A 22,014-nucleotide genomic window follows, 5' to 3' on the forward strand; every position below is an offset into this window, starting at 1 on the left:
CTCTAACTTACAGTTTTCCCTTTGAAAGCAAGGGGTCATCATTTGAAACAATGCCCTCTGCCCCTACAAACTAACCATTTTAGCATCAAACCAAGTTTTAGAAATGTTTATAAGCTCATTATATTTCCCCTCCCCTCATCCTACTTTTGCCTAGTAATTTGCTTACTCTGTCTCTCAGTTTTTCCAGATAAAGTAAACAACTGAATTTGTGCGGTTCACACAAATGCCACAATTGAGCCAGTTAGGTAACAGCAACTCTAAAAAAGAAAAGAGGAGAGTAAAAAAATGAAAAGCTAGAAGTCCTTTCATGTTAACATTTTATTTAAACCAGTACAAGCACCATGCTTAACAGAAGACTGTCCAAAATAAACATGCAATATGATCTCGCACAGACTGAAACCACAGTTTCAGAAGTTGTGCCAGCAGTTGATTTTGTTAAACGATGACAGGAAAACTGTTAAAATTCACAAGACTAAACCATTAATGTTTCAAGCCTCCTGAATGAGATTACATTGGACCATCTAAATCAGTGGGCACTACCCTGGCATGTTAGTGATCTCAAACAATATTCAAGTAATTACACATGTATGAACTATACTCCAAAAAGAAAACACAGTTTCTATCACAACCTTAATGTAGTTGTTTTAAAATATCATAGGAAGATGATCACTGATTTGAAATGTCAAACAGCCTAAGAGGAAACAAATTTTTCAAGAATATTCAACTTGGGACCACTGGTGTTAAGTGGCCTGAGAGATTTACATTCTTCCAGAAATACAAAATAAGATTTGTCCAGAAATGTTTGAGACACTTCTTCACATAAGTTGTAAAGGCTCAAATTCTGTAGATTCCAGTATTATCAGTCTATTGAACAAACAGGGAAAGCAACCGTATTAAGAATATTTGAATTGATAGGTTACAAGTCACTCTCTATTTCCACCAAATATCAGCATTTAAACTCTTATGAAAATATCTTTTCATTACTAGTCCACATTATGGATTAATGACACTGCTCATGTTTTAAAGTAGGCCAAACATATTTTTAAGCACACCTTCCTCACTATCTACGTGGATGGGGAACAAGGACAGCCAAATTTAATTTGGCAATACACTCCTTTAACTGGAAAAAATTTTAAGTGTCAGACCAAGATACAGTTTATGGCTACATTTGACTCCTTAAAATAGGAGACAAAAAGGGAGAGAAAAGTGCTGACAGACATTTTGTTACAAAGATCATTTAGTAATGACAAGACAAAATTTAGCAACACCCTCTCAAACAAGAGTATGTTTAACCACACTAGGTATTTACTAAACTTTTTAGAAATAGACAATTTGAACATTTATTTTAGAAGTCAATTAAACAAAAACAGTCAAACAACTTTTTCCCTAATATAATTGCTTCAATACCAGAACAAAATGAATACTATTCAAAACTTTGGACATTTTGGAATTTCAGCATAGTAACCTGAGAACAGTTTTCTTCATATGTCATTTATGTTGTCACAAAACCATACTAAAAAAACAGGCTGTGATTACTAGTCGGTTCTACTCTGACAACATCAGATGCTCTGCAGAACTTATGCAAGTCCAACAATTTCAAAACTAATTATGACTTAGAAGACCATGAAGGAGGTTCCCAGGAAAAAAGCTGCTGCCAAAAAGGAAAGATTAAGACTTAAGGCTGAATGGGAATGGCTGTACCAGGAGTGGAATGTGGAAACTGGAATTATGAAATCTGGAGTTACTAATTGAGAAAAGGCAAAAAAGAGACTATATAGGAAATATACTTTAAAAACAGAAAAGAACAATGCAAAAATTTGGTTAGATGAAAGGAAAATTTATACAAAAGTCAGAGAATACTCTAGGATAAAGGATCTATAACTCTCCCTATAGGACCACGGAAGTAAAAAAATGTTCTACTGATCCCCTAACCTCATCTATTGTCTTGCAAAAGTACATATTGGTATCAATAAGGAATCAGACAAGCTCAAAAAATCACAGTTCCCCTATCAGAGAACAGGGGAACCAAGAGTTCTGTGTATGAAGGTCAATGTTATCTGACATTATAGAGGACTTTCCAATTAAATAATAAAAAACAACCACTTAAAACATGCAAGACAAAAGAAGGAACCTCACTACAAAAACACATTCTTGCAGCCCTAGATTCTCTTATTGCTGTGAACCAGATGAAACAAAATCTCATTTCCTTCATTCAAAAACATTAGAAAAAGTCTCCATTCACTTGGATTTTACATTTGCATTTATGCAGAATTATAAGCATTTTTCTCCAGTATCAAAATAGCTGTTTAAAGAATTCTTAAACTTCCTGGGTGAAGCTCTCTCTCTGGAAATTGGAATTAAGAACCCTTCCCATTCAGTTACCAAAGCAAATACCCCTGTATCACTTCCTCATCTCCAACTAACTTCCTATTGCTTCCTGTTTTTTTAGATTAGTGAAGCCAAACAGTGTTGGGAATAGAAGATCCCATATTACAAAAATTCCAACTATCTCTACCTCTTTATTAAAGTTGGCACAGAAACCTCAAAAAAATGCAAAGCACATACGAATGGGAGATACACCAAAATTTAAAAAAAAAATGCCTTTGCTAGCTTTGAAATGATTAAGATATTCTTAATATCAGAATTAACTCACCAAATTTGGATGGTCTTTAGATTCTCAAGACCTTCTGTCAAATTAATGTCAAAAGAATCTTAGTTACTTATATGTTTTTAAAGTACACTATGTATCAGAATCCTTGCTTTAAAAATGCCAAGGATACCATCATCTAACAAGACAGGTGTCCAGTTTAGAATACCTTCTGAGGGATATAAGATGAGATTTCTATCGATGCATTAATGTTATTAACTATGGCCAGTTTTAAGATAAGCAATTTTTTCCTATGGCACAAAACTAATCACAAATATGTCCCAAACTATAACTTTCAACTGCCATATATTCACCAATGCAAGTAGACAGCTGGAATTTTTAAAATATCAACTTGATTTTACTACAAATTTCACATATTAGAAAATTGTTTTACTTGGACCCTTTACAAAAGTATTAATTTCACCAAATCTGGAATACTGGCAGTGTAAAGTCTTCAACTAACTTTAAAGCTAACAAATCAAAGGCACAGTATATTAACACATGTAAAATAACTAGCATTCACAGGACAACATTAAAAGGTCCTTTATAAATAAAGTGTTACTAACCTAGACTTAAGATTATTTAGAAATGACATAACTAAAAATGAAGCCCTTGATTAGTTACAATCCATCAGTTTCTAAGACTAAAATGCTATTTTCCATGAAGAGAAAACCTAATAGTCATAACTTTATTATAAAATCTAACTGCCAGACCTTAAAAATGAGCAACTGATGAAAAGTTTCTGGACTTGATTAAAAAGATACAGAAAACTAAAGAAGGCATGGGATTGATGGAAAAACTATTTGTAGTGCAGATTATAGTACAGTAAATTATTATTCATGGCTCAAAATTCAGTCACTTAAATCTTTTATCCCAAATTGATTTCAAAGATTTGACAAGTGATAATATGCTATTTTCATATATAAACTGCTAATATCCAGTATTTGTCAAAAGGAGGCAACTGTTGTCTATCACAATCTAATAACCACTTTCCAATGGTGTCTGTAAATAGTAACAAATTCTGAACTGTAAGTTATAGAAATTAGTCACAAGAGTGCAAAAAGTCCCTGGAGAGAAGTAGTCCACCTAACAATTACAAATATAAGGAAACACTTTACAAAGTTTCATTACTATGAAGATGATTTCTTCTTTGTTCAAACTTTGAACAAATGAGAATTTTTCTTTACTGCAGGTAACAAACTGTAAATAACAGTGCATTTTTAGGCATAAATAAGTATTTATGTCTGGTTCCAGTATGGTCAGGTTAATACATAAATACTTTAGAAACACAGAAGTTCACATTAGTGGAAAAATCCAAGTTTCTCACGTAACCATTCTTCAGTTAGGTCTTCGGTATTTCTTATTTCAAATACCTTAAAAAAAAAATCAAATATGTTGCATATTTGAGTATTAAATACCAAATTCTCCTTCCTTTCAGTCAACATGGCTTAATCTGTGTAAATTACCTTCACTTTTTCTTAAATGAGAGGGACTCAGTTACCGAAGTTTAGCAGTCAAGATGGCATAAAATCAAACTCTCTTAAAAGCACATATCTACAAATGTTCTAAAAGAGTAGTTTTGTAAATATTACGCACTAAAAGAGAGACCCAAGGGTACAGAACTAAAATCAATCCAGTTAGGAACTCGAAGAATGTGTGCTGATCCTCTACAGAAGGAGGAAACACCAGGCATTTTAGATTAGTAGTCCATAGCCAAAATTCTCCAGCCAGAATCTGAACACACACAGGCCCACAAAGTAGAATGGGCATAAAAAAACAACGTAATACAGCAGGGAGGATGGGATTTCAGGCTAGATGTGACGAAAGAATCCTAGATCTTACATGTACTGATGTGCAACCCTCGGTAAGTCATTCATTACAGTTAAGAACAGGAGTTTCACCATCAACTTACAAAGCTGTGGGGAGCATTCAATCAGATTATATATAAGAGTAACTTGTAAATTGTCATGCCTTAATTGGTGGCTCAGATAGTCTGCCTGCAATGTGCAAGACCTGGGTTCGATCCCTGGGTTGGGAAGATCCCCTGGAGAAGGAAATGGCAACCCACTCCAGTACTTTTGCCTGGAAAATTCCAAGGAGGGAGGAGCCTGGTAGGCCACAGTCCATGGGGTCGCAAAGAGTCAGAAACAACTAAGCGACTTCACTTTAATTCCAACACTTTAGGGCATGCCTGGGATTAGAACAGACATGAGGCTCTTAGCAGAGCTCCTTTCTAACCACCCAGAGTCACTTTAGAGTACTCCTGTGGTACAAACAAGGGAAAGTAATGTCTATAAGTTGGTGGTATTGGTGACAACCATGTGGGTTAAAGGGAAAAAGCAGAAGGCACTTAAAAACATCCCCTGGGTTAATGATTAAGCATCCAAGGGGGAAACACTGAGACTGTCCTTAAAATAAAACCTGAAAGAAAGTATTATTAAAATTCCAGTGATGTAAAATTCTATTTCAGGACCTTCAATGTATATACTTTTTCAACTCAAACTAAAACATGGAAGTTAAAAGTTTGAGAGTAAGTACCATTCTTACCTTTAATTTTCAAAAATGCCATAAAATAGGAACATGTTAAATCTTAAAGAACGTGTCTTATATGAACAGAATGTTCTAATTTAATAAAGCTAATAAGCATTCTTAAACATTTTATTTTAGATTTGGAAACAACACAGTTAACTGCAGAGTATGGAATCTCTGCACAGAATTTGGTTCATTTAGTTTATGGTAAAGGGCTCAGAGAAGCTTCAAATGCTGAATTTATCTACTAGAGATTACATTATGGAAAATTAAAAATTCTCAAAAGATTGAACAGTTTTCTAAAGCAGCCTACATTTTGAATGTGAGTTCTTGTAATCAATGTGTAATTTTCATTCAAAAAACATGTGCTCAGTCATGTCCAACTCTTTGCGACCCCTCTGGAATATAGTCCACCAGGCTCTTGTCCATGGAATTTTCCAGGCAGGAATACTGGAGTGGGTTGCCATTTCCTCCTCCAGGGGATCCTCCTGACCCAGGGATCGAACCCATGTCTCCTGCAGCTTCTGCACTGGTAGGTAGATTCTTTACCACTGAGCCATCTGGGAAGCCCTCAAAAATCACACTTTTGGTTAAATACTTATATCATTCTATTTCCAACTAGTAAAAAAAAACTCTAGTTTACTGCTCTGTTCTAAATAACTTTCACCTACATAAAGAAATACTGAACTCTTCAGATTACTTAGGTATTGCTCCATTTACAAAGAGAAAACACAGTCTCAACAAGTTAGTCAAATATAAATATCACCTTAGTAAGTTCAGCTGTTTGGACTAGCTTATTCTTACTCCCAGCATACATCATCTGTTGTTCAGGCTTACATCCTGGAAGAGAGAGATCAGAGTAGAAATGAGACTTAAATTTTTAAACAGTGATGAGTTTTCATTATTTACTTGATAAAAGACACACTTAGGATTTCCGATGCTATTGAGTTTACAAAAGTCCTGTCTAAATATGTAAGGGCTTGAGAGTGTTATACTGCATACCATCTGCACAAAGAGAAATAGCTGTATTACTAATGAACAAGGCTTTAGGTCAGCAAAAATAAATGAGGCTAGATCTATACAGATCTTGACTTTCTGAACCTTGTGAATACTTCAAAATTTTTCAGCACTACCTTAATCAAGATCAGTTTTACAGATACCTAATATATGCAAGTTTGGGGATGTGGTTGGGTCAGTGGGGTGAAGAGATTGGCTCTGAAAAAAATGTAGTCTGGTTACACATTAAAAGATGCTTCAGTATATTTTAAGTGCTACATATATGATACAGATAATAAAGATCAAGGAGGAGTTCAGTGAGCAGAAGTTTATTGTGGGCTTGAATGGTGGTGGCAGAGGGAGTTCTGGTGATAATGGATACTTTAAACACCAACAAACCATATTAATATCCAATGTAAGCTACTCTGAGACTATTCTCAAGGTTATGGACGTACCACTGACAACTACTATTTTCAGGATAAACACCAACTATGTATCATAATCGTACACAAAGTTTACATACTTATAAAATTAAAATACAGAAGAAAATGTACTTTTGATATTTTAAAATGTCATTTCAAATTCATTAAAAATACATATACAATTTGACCTAACAACTACACTTCTAGGAATTTATCCTAAAAAAAAAGGCAAGTTTTCACAGTAACTTCTTTTTAGGGATGCATTCCCTCGTGCATGTGTGTACACACATAGTACAATTAATTCAACATTTTCCATCCTTAAAACAAGCATAAAATTCATCTAGTATAAAAGGTTTAATTTGATCAGAACCAGATACGCACTATTTAAAGAAATTCACTTACCTACAGGACTGGAGAAAATAAAGCACAGAGGGTATGAAACTCTTCCATCATCATGTTGATACTTATAACTATACACAATGAAGGTTTTTCTCAAGTTAAAGAAACTAAAATTATTTCTCTATTTCAGACAAGTACTTATCAACAAAGTTCTGAAGGACAACACATGCCTGCCGAGCCAGTGAGTGGCAAATTTCTATCCTATTCGTTTAGGTCACACTTTCATTATTCATTATCTTGCCACAAAATTATAAATGGGCCCCAAAGACAATCATAAAATCATACACTCTCACAAATAAATTTATTAAAAGTATAGACTTAATATGGATTTTTTTCTTTTTATTATATGCAACAATAAAAGGAATTTAAATAAACAATATCCATCAACTTTTTGGGCCTTTTCCAGTATGTACATACATTTTAATTTGGTCGTAACCATGGTGTAGGGCTTCCTAGGTAGCACCAGTGGTAACAAACCCACCTGCCAATGCAGGAGACATGAGCTACGGATTCAATCTCTGGGTTGGGAAGATCCCCTGGAGGAGGGCATGGAAACCCACTCCAGTATTCTTGCCTGGAGAATCCCATGGACAAAGGAGCCTAGTGAGGCATGGTCTATGGGGTTGCAAAGAGTCAGACATGACAGAAGCAACTTAGCATGCATGGTGTAGAAGAAAATTTTATAAAAAAATGTACCTTAAAAGTTGAACAAAGGAACTTCATAAATAAAATTGTGACCAGTAAAAAAAAAATCTTTTTAAAGCACTAAGAAAAGGATATCGAGGTTGTCGCTCAGGTAGTTCATCTTTAAGTTCATCTGGTGAAATGCCCTAGCACCATAAAGAAAACAACTTTTAACCATTTTCTTATCCATAGATTCTTAAGAGATATACTGAGGACCCATTCTACTAATAGGTGTAAATTCATAACTTTATAAAGCATCATAACATTTTATCTTACTAAACTGTACATAAGCTGAGGTTATTAAAACCTCAATTCAATGAAAGCCCACCCCAACCCACTCAGCTTAGCTCTGTTAATTAACAAAACATGGGGTTGAGAGGCAGCATAGTCTATGCTCATGCTCCAACTGTCAGGAAATACTGAGTGAGATAAACCAACCCCTCAGAGCAAACAACAGTATCTGATTCAGGGGGAAAAAGTTAATTTCTTTTCACTCTAAACTGGTTACTTAACTTGACAATCTAAATACTCAGGCTACAGGGTTTTAGTTTGTAATTACTGGCCAACCAACTTAGAAGCAAGTTTTTACCAGACATATAGCCCTAACTTCTACTGCTTATGACCTGGATCTCATTAATGCTTTATTGAAGGTGATTATATTAGCAAGACAATCCACTACATAATAATTAACATGTGCTTTTCATGAATAATGAACATATACAATGGTTTAGAACTAACTTTAGAAGTACATGTTACTAATGTTACATCTTTTGGGTGATAATAATTACTTAACTATAAAGCTGTACTTAGCTGTTCAAACAAACCTCAAGCTCTTCATCCAGCACCACCAGGCGTTTATCCTTATCAATTTTCACTAAAATAAAAATATAATATGAGTAAACTGTGATTCATGACATTGATCTACCCAACCCGCAGATTCCTAGCTCTTTTATTGGTATCTAAAATTAAAACATGAAGAAACACAAGCATACAATTCATTTGCAGTTTTAGTTTAAGGTCTGTTAGCTAGCTTTGCTTTTCAAGCAGTCAGCGTTTAAAAACTTTTACCCATAATTCCCAGCACCTAATTTGCTTATTTAGAACTTTATGTCAACTCCTTACATTTACTGTGTATATAAAGAATTTTGCAATTCAAACCCAACCTCTTGGATGATTAGTAAAGGTCTGAAAAGGTCACTGTGACTGAGACTGGCTTATTGAACGTGGTTAGAAAGTGGTTAGAACTACAAGCGAAAAGTGGACAAGGGTCAGGAGAGAACAATCATCAGGTTCCCAGCTTCTCAAGAGTCAGGATTTCATGGTGCAGGATGAGTACTGAGAAAGTGAATTACCAAAGAGCAGTGATCTCTCTACTCAAATACATGTAACATAATCTGAAGCCAAACTCAAATATGTTTAGATAACCTAAGCCTCTATTCTTTTCCATTACCCTGAAAGTTACCATTTTTGATTCTGCACTAGCTTCATAGTAAATCCTGTAAGACACGATATGATCTCAAATAGGTTTACTCTTTGTGGTAAAATGGCACTGACACACTTTGTCACTTCTAAGAACTGTATGCCTGCATTGTAGTATTTGTTTGTAAAAGAATCATTATTCAACAAGCTGTCACTGCCTCACTAATTCACATCTTCCAGATGTATCTGTTAGTATATATAGTTTTACATTCTCACTCCCTCATTCTTCATCTTTCTAAATCATTACCCACATATTAAATATTACCTAAAAATGCAAACTGAAAGGCAATGGCAACCCACTCCAATACTCCTGCCTGGCAAATCCCATGGACCCTGGTAGGCTGCAGTCCATGGGGTCACTAGGAGTCGGACACAACTGAGCGACTTTACTTTCACTTTTCAGTTTCATGCACTGGAGAAGGAAACGGCAACCCACTCCAGTGTTCTAGCCTGGAGAATCCCAGGGACGGGGGAGCCTGGAGGATGCCGTCTCTGGGGTCGCACAGAGTCGGACACGACTGAAGCGACTTAGCAGCAGCAGCAGCATGAATACAAAAGAAATCTATATAACATCACATGCAGTTCACACTGGAAGAGGCAATATGCAAATCACTTTCCATTATCAAAAGTCAATGACACTTAAAAGTATTCTCCGTGAAACCAGAATTCAAGTCTAGAAGTAAGACCTCAAATCACGTTGAACACAATGCTGAACTTTATCACTTTATGTGTGGACAAAGGTTTCTGCTTGAGGATGAATGGCCAGGCTGTTTTTGTCCCCAGATAAGTTAAAGGATGGAACTGGATGGGGCACTACAAATGACCAAGTGCCCAAGAAGACGATCATCTTCTCCAGAGCTGTGTAGGCAGTGAGGGGGAGGTGAAACACTCTGCCTCTGTTCTCTGACAATAACTCTTACTTACTTTTTAAAGTGACCTAACAGGCTTGGGGGGTGAGGGGCTGGGTAGGGGGAACAGGGTTGGGAATTAAAACAGGAGATAAATTACTTTCTAAAGGTTCAGGTTATTGGATGCAGCTATAGGATAAAAGGATAAAACCAAACTAAGATCATGGAATGGAGACAATCATGTTTAGCTTACTTATAATAGCAGCATTGTTTGTTTCTTTGCGAAAACGAAACTTTCTCAGCTTTTCCACTAAATCTTCAGCAACATCACAAACCACCAAAGACTCACTCTAGAAAAGAAAAAAAATCATGTTATCAAATGCCATGACTCCAACATATATGTACACCTTAAAACTATAAAACCTAATACCTTTAAGAAGGTATATGGACATCTACAAATGTCGTAATGTATTAACATGAAACACATGAACGCTTAAAGGGCTTTTCAATCTACCAAGCCTTGCGTTGGCATCATTAAATTATTCACATTTGTTCATCTTATATGTAGGGTATACTTTAACTTCCTCTTCGACCACTAAATATCTCAAAGAACTAGATATATACTAACGTGCAATTTCATCAGAACTGGAGAGGAAAGAAAGAATATAGGAAGTCAAGGATCACGGCTGTTAGGAAATATAATATTTTTCACTATGCAGGAAGAACAGGAAAATCATTTTATTGCACTTAAGAATTAATAAGGCTTTAGTTCATTTTTGAGTTCAGCACAACTATGAAAAACTAAAACTAAGCAAAAGAATGGAAAATAAACCGGAAGAGTAAAGACCAACTACTATTTTATGTCTTAAATGACTATGGGAATCAAAAAAGGGAGCTATTAAGAAATGTGAAAGCAAAAGCAGATGAAACAAATATTAAAAACTCAAAGAACCTTTTATAAATTATGAAAAAATATTAAGAGACTCTCCTCCAAAAATCTGACAAGGAAAAGCACTGTCCAGTTGGCGTTAGGGTCAGGTGGTACAAATGAATTATTGATTGCAAGCAGGAAGATGGAAATCTTTTTCTTTAATGTATAACAGTTCAAACACATAGAAAATTAGAGAAATTTTGTGAAATCTTATGCACTTAACACTCAGCTTCAACCATTATCAACACATAGCTAATCTTATCTCATCCAAAACCTTCAATACTGCTCCCATGGACCATCACACAGCAAAGGTCAATAATCATTTTACCTACAAATATTTTAATGCATATTAATAAAATGATATGTGCCACTGAAAACACAATCATCATCAGTTCAGTTCACTCGGTCGTGTCCAACTCTTCACGACCCCATGGACTGCAGCACGCCAGGCCTCAATGTCCATCACCAACTCCTGAAGTTTACTTAAACTCATGTCCATTGAGTCGGTGATGCCACCCAACCATCTCATCCTCTGTCTTCCCCTTCTCCTCCCGCCTTCAATCTTTCCCTGCATCAGGGTCTTTTCAAATGAGTCAGTTCTTCGCATTAGGTGGCCAAAGTATTGGAGTTTCAGCTGTGAGAGTGCTGCACTCAATATGCCAGCAACCTCAGCAGTGGCCACAGGACTGGAAAAGGTCAGTTTTCATTTCAATCCCAAAGAAAGGCAATGCCAAGGAATGCTCAAACTACCACACAATTGCACTCATCTCACACGCTAGCAAAGTAATGCTCAAAATTCTCCAAACCAGGCTTCAACAGTACATGAACTGTGAAGTTACAGATGTTTAAGCTGGATTTAGAAAAGGCAGAGGAACCAGAGATCAAATTGCCAACATCCACTGGATCATCAAAAAAGAGAGTTCCAGAAAAACATCTACTTCTGCTTTATTGACTATGCCAAAGCCTTTGACTGTGTGGATCCCAACAAACTGTGGGAAATTGTTAAAGAGACAATAATAATATGTCACCTAAAAATAATAATTATAGTCTCAATTATTCACATAGACTTCAAAGTTCAAATTTCCCTCATTTTTTTTTTTCTTTTTTAACAGTCAGTTTGATTGAGTCAGGTACCAAACAAGGTCCACATTCTTCGGTTACTTCATATATGGGGTTTCCACCTCCAGTTCTTCAGAAAATTAAAAGAGTTTTGATACCAATGCCAAACACAAGTGTCTCATTACAGTCCAAAAGAATTAAGGATTCAAATTTTAAGTTAAAATTAAATAAAAGTCTGCTTTTTCACCCTGTGTTGGGTAAATAAGGGCATATGTTACAACATTAAATGGCCATCAATTTTAAGTTGTCCTTTAAATTCATAACACTGTGCTATTTATAGTTAGAAAATAAACCCCACCAATACATATTTTCCAATAAATTAAGCTCCTGCAGGAGTCATGTATGTCCATCCTTTTACTTCTCTTTAGAGAAAGGAATGCTAAGTCATACGAGGTTCCTGTAGTATTCAAGCCTGGTCTATTTTTTCCTATCTTTCAAGAAAGATACACAAATCGGAAAACTAGCAGTTCCAATCTCTTGTCAACCAAAACCAAAGGTAGAGCCCATTAGTAGAAACTAATAAATACTTTAGATTCTTATAGGCAAAAGGCGATTTGTCACAACTCTTATCTCAAAGTTCTGATACCCAGAGCTGCTTGTGCAATTCTGACACCTTAGGGATAGCAAACCAAGTGAAAAACATGCTGTGGTTGAAATCTATAAAGCTTTTTCCCCATTCTCACTCCTCCCAATACTGTAAGGTCAAAAATTCCTTCCTACAAGAAAAAGAACTGCAATTCAGCCAACTCTAACAGTTTCCAGTTAATAGGTGCATTTAAAAATAACACCCTGAAAGCAACACTACACGGTAAATATTAACAGACAAAGTGGGAAGCGTGAACTCAAGTAGTCATTTATTGGATAATCCACACAATGAACATTTAATGAATGTCAGGATGTGCTAAGTGTTAGAAATACAATGATGTAAAATAGATTTAAACTGTGGGCCTGACCTAAAAGAGCTTATAAAGTCTATTAGAGAATAGGTCTACATCAAAATTATCAGGCAAAAAAACACACTTGTTTGTATAACAACTAGGAAAAGACCTAGGAAAGAGAGAAACTCGATGCTATCAGAACTTAATGACTAGCCAAAACAGCATGGTTACAGGAAGCCTGCCTGAAAAGGGCATCTAAAGGACCAAAATTACCTATACAAAGATCCTTTGATTAAAGTGAGCACAGCACATATAAAATAATCAAAGGCCAACGTGATTCAAGCACAGAGAATGAGCTGTAACACGTACAAGAGGAGGTTGGCAGGTGTTGGACTACATAGGGTGCAGTGGGTCATGTTAAGTATTTTGGTCTCTATATGAGCAAAGGGAAGCCACCAAGGTGTTTTAAGCAGGGGAAATAGTCAGATTTGCATGCAGGGAATAGGCAGAGAGGTTAAAGAGAGTAAGACTAGTTAACTGGCAAGGCTAATCCAGGTGAGAAGTGAAACACAGCTTAGACATGTTGATGAAAAGAAACAGAAGTAGGTGAATTTCTGCTAATACTTGTTAACATGTATTAAACACTATAAGAAAACGCTGTGCTATGTCCTTTTCATAGATCCTCAAAACAATCCCATTAGATGAGTATTATATTATCCTCAATGTGAAAGAAACTAGGACTAAGAGAGGTGAAGTATCTTCCTCAGTTACCCAACTGGGGGAGCCAGGATTCTAGCCAGACAGCCTGACTCTATCTAGCCCACTCTCTGAACCACCACCAAGGACCTGGTGACAGACTGAATACTAGGCGGGGTAGATTAGGAAAAAAGGTGACTCCTAAACTTCTTGCTTATGTAAAACACTTAATTGGTGCCACCTTTCACTGAGTTAAGGAACACTAGGTTTATCGAGGGGGGCTTTGAGACACTCAAGTGGGTAAAGGCTTCCTAGGAAATCTGGGCTGGATCTCAGAAGCAAGGTCTGCAATACAAATACCCAAGTCATCTTCATACAGGTAGGTGGTAACTGAAGCTATGAGTGTAGGTAAGAAAGGAAAGAGAAAAAATACAGAATGGAAAATGAAGCATTAGAATGGAGCCCAGGACTCCTACTTGTGAGGTACAGGGAAGGAAGACTGCATGGGACACAGATAGACCCACAATAGGAGATATCTGAAACATCAAAGGAAAGAGAATGCTTCAAAGAGGAGAGCGTTGTCAACACCCAGAATGCAGCTGAAAGATCAGAAAAGATGAGAATTGACCCTTAGCTTTGGTGACCATGACAATATCTATTCGGTGGAAGTGGGTTGAGAAATAAATGGGAGGTCAGAGACGAGAACAGTGGGATTTTTGTGTTTTGCTTCTAATGAAAGAAAAGCATATTTTAAAACCCGATGGGAAAGATCCAGGAGATCCTCCTGGCTAACTGATTAATTCTCCACTATTTTTGAGCGTGGAGTCAAACCAGAGGCCCCAGACCACGAAAGACCAAGCTTTTGACAGTCACTGAAAGGTCAAGCGCCAAAGCACTGGGTCAAAAGATTTCCAAGCAAGGATAAGCAGAAATCCATAGAGCCAGGCCGGGAGAAGGAGGAGACAGAGGCTAAGGCGAGGCCGAGAAAACGGAATCAGAATTCGAACCCTCCCTCAAAGGCGGCCAGGCGGAAGGACTCGGCGCCCACCGACCCCTCAGGCCTGGCCTGGGCCCTGACAGAGAAGCCAGCGTTTGGGGGAGCCCTCAGTTGGGCCAGACTCCTGGCCCCTCCGATTTTTCAATGTAGGGGCTGTGACTCTCCATCCAGAAGGATTCGGTGAGCACGACCCATCCCTACTGGCCGCACCCTAGTCACCGAGCCCGCTAGGCGGGTCAACCGCGGGCCCGGCAGGATGTTGCTGCTCTTGGGCGAGGCGGCAGCGGCGGCGGGCAGAAGACAAGGCTCCGACTGTGGGTACCCGCCAGCAGCCCGGCCGGAAGCGGCCGCCGACCCACCCCGGGCGATGCCCGCCGATACCGGCTCTGGCAAACAGGAAAGTCCGGCGGGCTGACCCGGCCTTCGGCCAGCCCCCGCCCTCCCCAGAGGCAACTCACCATTTTCCTTCCGGCCGGCAGCAGCCTTTCGCCGTCCCTCGGGCCCCTTTAAGAATAGCACTGCAGCCGCCTCCCTTCCTGCCCGGCGCCTGGCAGAACCGCCCCCACTGAAAGACGCAGCAACGGCAGGCCGTCACGTGACGGGGGACGGCGGGTGGCGCGGCTCAAAATTAAATCAGAACGCGAGCGCCTCCTCCCAACACTTATGGAGGAGGACGTCCTGTAGGATCCGGAGTGAGCGGCGGTGCCAAAACGCACTCAAGATTTAAGTCGGTTTTTGCTTCCTTTTAACATTCCTCAAGTTCTGAGTGCAGTTTCCTGGTGACATGATTAAGTCCACGATTTCGGTGATAAATATGAAGGTTATCCCCAGCCTACCTTACAAAGGTACAGCTGCCTTCCCTCCTACCCTTTTTGGAATCTTGTTTTCCCCCCTCCCCAACCACCTTCCGATACTTGGTTAACACATTTGTTTCCTCAGTGGAGTTTATTTATTGAAGTATGATTGAATGATGATTGATGTCTGGATGAGTGCTCTCGTAGTCGTTGCCTAATCTCTAAGAATTAGTTTCTGTAGGAAGTACTGACTTACTGAGTTCAGTTCTGTCGCTCAGTCATGTCCGACTCTTTGCGACCCCATGGACTGCAGCACATCAGGCTTCCCTGTACATCAACAACTCGGAGCTTGCTCAAACTTATGTCCAGACCGTCGGTGATAACAACCAACCATCTCATCCTCTCATCCCCTTCTCCTCCTGCCTTCAATCTTTCCCAGCATCAGTGTCAGGTCGCCAAAGTATTGGAGATTCAACGTTAGCATCAGTCCTTCCAATGAATATTCAGGACTGATTTCCTTTAGGATGGACTGGCTGGATCTCCTTGCAGTCCAAGGGACTCTCAAGAGTCTTCTCCAACACCACAGTTCAAAAGCATCAATTCTTTGGTGCTCAGCTTTCTTTATAGTCCAGCTCTCACATCCATACATGACTGCTGGAAAAACCATAGCTTTGACTAGACGGACTTTTGTTGGTAAAGTAATATCTCTGCTTTTTAATATGCTGTCTAGGTTGGTCATAGCTTTTCTTCCAAGGAGCAAGCATCTTTTAATTTCATGGCTGCAATCACCATCTGCAGTGATTTTGGAGCCCAAAAAATAAAGTCTCTCACTGTTCCATTGTTTCCCCATCTATTTGCCATGAAGTAATGGGACAGGATGCCATGATCTTAGTTTTTTGAATGTTGAATTTTAAACCAGTTTTTTCACTCTCCTCTTTCACTTTCATCAAGAGGCTCTTTAGTTCTTCTTCGCTTTCTGCCATAAGGGTGGTGTCATCTGCATATCTGAGGTTATTGATATTTCTCTCCACCATCTTGATTGACTGACTTATTGGGGCTGATTTATTTTTGAATGTGGTGGGAAAGTAGTTTGGAAGAAGTAAGTATTGAACTCAGAATTCATACAGGTACCTTCAATGAAAGAAGCTGCCTGAGGCAAATCTCATGGTCTTTACAACTTATTCTCCAGCTGCTAGCATGGTGCCCTGTCCATAATAAATGCTCAGTTCATAGTTGTCGAATGAAAGAAGCAAAGAAAAAGAAAATTCCAGAACATACCCCCACTGCCATCCTTCTTCATTAGAGTTAGACTGAATTATTAGAATTTTTAAAGTTTGTTTTTAATGTTGTTTAATGACTTGTTAGCATGTTAAGAAATAACATTAAATCAGAGTTCAAAATATGTAAACTAATACAATACCTATGTTTTCTCATAAATTAGAAAACTAGAAGGATTTGTGGTTATTATTGTTGCTCAGTTGCTAAATTATGTCCAACTCTTTGCGACCCTGTGGACTGCACACGCTAGGCTCCTCTGTCCTTCACTATCTCCTAGAGTTTGCTCAAATTCATCTTCATTGAGTCAGTGATGCTGTCTAACCATCTTATCTTCTGCTGCCCCCTTCTCCTTTTGCCTTCAATCTTTCCCAGCATCAGGATCTTTTCCATTGAGTCAGCTCTTCGCATCAGGGGGCCAAAGTATTGGAGCTTTAGCATCAGTTCTTCCAATGAGTATTCAGGGTTGATTTCCTTTAAGATTGACTGGTTTGATTTCCTTGTAGTCCAAAGCGCTCTTGAGAGTCTTCTCCAGCACCACAGTTCATAAGCATCAATTCTTCGGTGCTCAGCCTTCTTTATGGTCCAAATCTCAACATTCCTACATGATTACTGGAAAAACCATAGCTTTGAATATACAGACCCTTGTCAGCAAAGTGATGTCTTTGGTTTTTGATATGCTGTCTAGGTTTGTCACAGCTTCCAAGGAACAAGCGTCTTTTAATTTCATAGCTGTAGTCACTGTCTGCAGTGATTTTGGAGCCCTAGAAAATAAAATCTGTCACTGCTTCCACTTTTCCCCTTTCTATCTGCCATGGTTTCCCTGGTGGCTCAGACAGTAAAGACTGCCTGTAATGCAGGAGACCCGTGTTCAATCCCTGGGTTGGGAAGGAAGTCCTCTGGAGAAGGAAATGGCAACCCACCACAGTAGAAGTCCATGGACAGAAGAGCCTGGTGGGCTGCAGTCCATGGGGTCACAAAGAGTCAGACACAACTGAGGGACTACCACTTTCATTTGCCATGAAGTGATGGGACCAGATGCCGCAATCTTAGTTTTTTGAATGTCGACTTTCAAGCCAGCTTTTTTACTCTCCCCTTTCACCCTCACCAAGAGGCTCTTTAGTTCCTCATCTGCATATCTAAGATTGTTGATATTTCTCCTAGCAATCTTGATTCCAGCTTGTGATTCATTCAGCACGACATTTCACATGATGTACTCTGCATATAAGTTAAATAAGCAGGGTAACAATATACAGAAAGATCATCTATAAGAAATTCCACAGTTCAACTACATTCTCTTAGTGATCTGCCCCCATCCCTATACTTTCTACCATGACTAGGGAACTGGTAGGGCATCCCAGGTGGTGCTAGTGGTGAAGAACCCACCTGCCAATACAGGAGACATAACAGATGCGGGTTTGATTCCTGGGTCAGAAAGATCCCCTGCAGAAGGAAATGGCAACCCGCTCCAGTATTCTTGCCTGGAGAATCTCATGGACAGAGGAGCCTGGCAGGCTGCAGTCTATAGGGTCACACAGAGTCAGACATGACATGATTTAGAACGCGTATCAGACTCAAAGAGAAGTTGGACAGACTTGTATACTGACAAGAAAAGGACAATGATATATTTTGTGGGAGGTGTAAAATGAACATAGACTATGTGCAGAAACTTTACTTGAACTCAGTTTGTAAAATATTCTTTCAACCAGAAAAAAAAAAAATACATCTAGTTTAAATGAGGTTTGGGGAATGCCACTGTGGCTTGAGTAATTCTAGTGGCAGTGTGTGTCGGGGAAGTTCAAAATGTTTTCCAGCACTTTTCTGCCACTCCAATATCCTTGCCTGGAAAATCTCATGAACAGAAGAGCCTGGTGGGCTGGAGTCCATGGAGTCGCAAAGAGTTGGGCACGACTGGGCAACTAACACTAACAGCCCTTATTAAAAACTCAAGGTCACCAAAATGTCTTTTATCTCTGGGACGCATTTGACATTAAGTATGATCAAGATCAAAAGAAAAGGAGTATTCTAATTAAAAATTAAGAGATCAGAATTAAAATAATCTTTTCTGATCTGAATTTTTCTAAGTTCATTCTCTGTATTGCAGCCATGCTAAATAAAGTGTTTGTATTTCTACATATTCTTATTCATGCATGCAACAAATAGTTATTGAGGACCTATAATGTATTGGCTGTGTCCTGGTGCCAAGATCCAAAACAGATTAAAATCCCTATTGTCCTAAATGGTGCTCAGTTACATCCGACTCTGTGCGACCCCATGGAGTGTAGCCCTCCAGGCTCCTCTCTCCTTGGGATTCTCCAGGCAAGAACACTGGAGCAGGTTGCCATTTCCTTCTCCAGGGGATCTTCTTGACCTATGGATCAAACCCGCGTCTCTTACATCTCCTGCATTGACAGGCGGGTTCTTCACCACTAAGGCCACTTTAGAAGCCTAGAACTAACATTCTAATGGGGAGGAGGAGGTAACAGACAATAGCATAGTAAATTAGTAAATATTGTTAAGTTAGAAGGTGATCAGGGTTGGGGAAAAGAATTGAAAAAGGGAGATGAGGAGTGCAGGTGATGAGGGATATTTTCTTTTAAATAGGGAAGCTGTCCTAATCCTCACTAGGGAAGTCATATCTGAACAAAGATTTGAAGCTGTAGAGATTGACCATGGTGTCCGGAGAAACATCCCACACAGAGGAAACAGCACTGCAAAGGCCCTGAGGTGGAAACATACCTATTGTTATTGCATGCTCTATTCTGCGCAGCCTTGTAAGCAATCACAAGCATGTGCTATCAGACTGAGCAGGACAGTGGCATGACCTGTTAGACGTGTCCTTCCAAAAGGATCCTTTAGTTTTATTAGACTGTAGGGATTAAGTGACTTCCAGAGCCAACCACAGTGAAGTAAGCAAGCTGCAGTCTCTCTCCCCCACTGATTACAACTAAAAACTCTGGCAGAATATGAAAAGCACTACCTGAGGACTCTGAAGAGTAAATAATAGCAAAATAGCTAGTGGATTGGGAAAGGAAGTGTTTTCTGTGGTTTTTCTTGGCCACGCACATCTTTGTTCCCCAACCAGGAATCTAACTCAATCTCCTTGCAGTGAAAACACATGGTCTTAACAGATGGACCACCAGGGACATCCTCAAAAAGGAAGTGTTTTGATTGTCTCTTCTTCCTCCTGTTTTGAGAGAAGGATTCTCACCCTAGGATTATGGGGATAGCCAAGCACACAACATCCAAAACTGGACAGGTGAAGTGGACGGCAGTTTTTATAGTCACATACATTCACAGTCTGGGGGAGGGGAACCCCAAATACCATGTACTTGGGAACAGAGTGAACAACTAGAGGCAGGCTTTGCAGTATCAAGAAGGTGAGGTGGCCCCTGATTTCTGCAGGAGGGTATGGCTGGCTTATTTGAATGATTTCATAATTGGCAGGAAGCAGAAACCCAGTACTCAAGGACAAGCACTGTGCCTGGTCCCCACGGTAAGGAGAGTCTTTTGGCCAGGGGACCTTAGCTGTGGGAACAGAGTGGGATAGAAACTTGCAGTTAGGTTACTCCCGATTCCACCAGGTATCAAGGCAGCACATAATTATTATAACTTAATTTTAGGCCTTACACTGCAGGAAGTCAGAACTTGACAAATGACTAGGATGGTGCTGTTGAGTTTTCTAGTTTTTTCCCTCCTCTACTGCCTGACTTGAGAGCAGTCTAAATCAGTGAAGCAGGGACTGCAAAACCTCCAAAAGGAACCCTTTCTTCTAGCCTGGGGGTGGGGAAAAGGAGCCCCTGGGAACAGACGAGTATGGATAGAAACTCCTTTTTTCTCTTCTAGCCCTCTTCTGAGGACAAAAATAATCAAGTTGGCATTATCACGGCAGGGCAGGGCTAAAGCACCTAAAACCCTGAGAGAAAATCCATTTTGTTGCATAAAGGAAATTGGAAAGGGTCCCTGTCATACAAAAATTGATGGAGGTATCCTGGGTTTTCTTTTTTACTTTGGCTTTGCTGGGTTTTCACTGTGGTATGCGGGCTTTCTCTAGTTGTGGATCCGGCTTAGTTGCCTTGCAACAAGTGGGATTGTACCCAGACCAGGGATTGAACCCCAGGCCCCTGCATTGGAAAGCAGATTCTCCACTGGACCACCAGGGAAGTCCTTTCCAATTATTTTTTCCTCCCTTTTCTCTTGTTATTTCACCTGCAGGACAGGCTCAGTCACTCAGACCAGCACAGTAAGTGTAAAGGGAAAATATTCTGGGAGCTCCCCATCTTTCAGTCCAGAAGAACAGAGAAAAGGGCCTCTGGGAGTCAGAGGGTGTAAGGAAATCCTGAATAGGAGAGACTGGGATTGACACTGGGCACATATCCAAGTTCCACATGTGCAGAACACACCCACAGAAACACAGCAAAGACTTGGAGAGCCTAACTACAGTGTAAATCACTGCCAAGATTGGAGTTAACCCCAGAGTGGCTCATGTGAGGAATGGACCTAAACAGCATAGTAAAGACTTTGAAAATTGAGCTGCCACTCTGTATCTTGATTGTGGTGATAGGAACATAACCAGATATGATGAATTTTTCTGTATGTAAACTAAAAATTAAAATTTTAAACATGGGAAAAAAATAAAAGAACTAAGTGTGGGAAACAGAGGAGCAAGGAAACCATTGAGGAGACTGTTGTAGTAATCCAGGGAATACACGGCCTCGACCAAGGTGGAAATAGTCATTTGGTGAAAAATGCCTAAAACTGATAGAATTTTCTGTATCCGTAGTTCTCAACTTCAGCAATATTGACATTTGGAGTTGGATAATTCCTTGTTGTGGGCAGGCTGTGCCGGGCATTGAAGAGTGCTTAGCAGCATCTCTGACCTCTATCCATTAGACACCAGTAGCCCCTCAATCAAAATATGTCCAAATGCATCCAGACATTGTTAGGTGGTGCCAGGGCACACCGTTGAAGATGGTTGTTCTAGGTAAATGCCTTAAGCTTTGGGCCACAGGCTAAGCACTGCATTAGTCTTCAGTGTCAACTCAGTTGGAACAGACTTCAGGTGGCCTCCTGACACTTAGTACGTACAGATTATAGAAGTGCAACATATAAGACCATGCAAGTTTTTTTTTTTTTTTAACTAGAGGAACTTAGAAGTTCAGTGGGCTACAAAAGGTTAGGTTCTGCCAAAGGACTGTAAAGTTTTTCACAGTTCTTGTCATCTGTGAGATCATACCCAAATTGCACATTCATTCATTTGTGTTGTGCAGTGATTGTCTCAAAGCTTGAAACTCAAGAGTCATGATGCTTATCATCTTCC

At 39.3% G+C, this 22,014-nt stretch overlaps 1 protein-coding gene across 1 annotated transcript; it reads right to left on the reverse strand.

The window, feature by feature from the left end:
* Nucleotides 1–303: 303 nt before the first annotated feature.
* On the reverse strand, nucleotides 304–15,192 carry GMFB (glia maturation factor beta). The gene is made up of 7 exons (XM_004010658.5): nucleotides 15,084–15,192; nucleotides 10,258–10,354; nucleotides 8,502–8,551; nucleotides 7,774–7,823; nucleotides 6,997–7,079; nucleotides 5,943–6,016; nucleotides 304–4,020 (listed from the first exon to the last, which is right to left on the reverse strand). Exons 1-7 carry the CDS (start codon nucleotides 15,084–15,086, stop codon nucleotides 3,949–3,951), a joined length of 429 nt encoding a protein of 142 aa, XP_004010707.1. The 5' UTR covers nucleotides 15,087–15,192; the 3' UTR covers nucleotides 304–3,948.
* Nucleotides 15,193–22,014: the final 6,822 nt, after the last annotated feature.

The sequence above is a fragment of the Ovis aries genome, chromosome 7, assembly GCF_016772045.2.
Source record: "Ovis aries strain OAR_USU_Benz2616 breed Rambouillet chromosome 7, ARS-UI_Ramb_v3.0, whole genome shotgun sequence".
Classification (NCBI taxonomy): domain Eukaryota; kingdom Metazoa; phylum Chordata; class Mammalia; order Artiodactyla; family Bovidae; genus Ovis; species Ovis aries.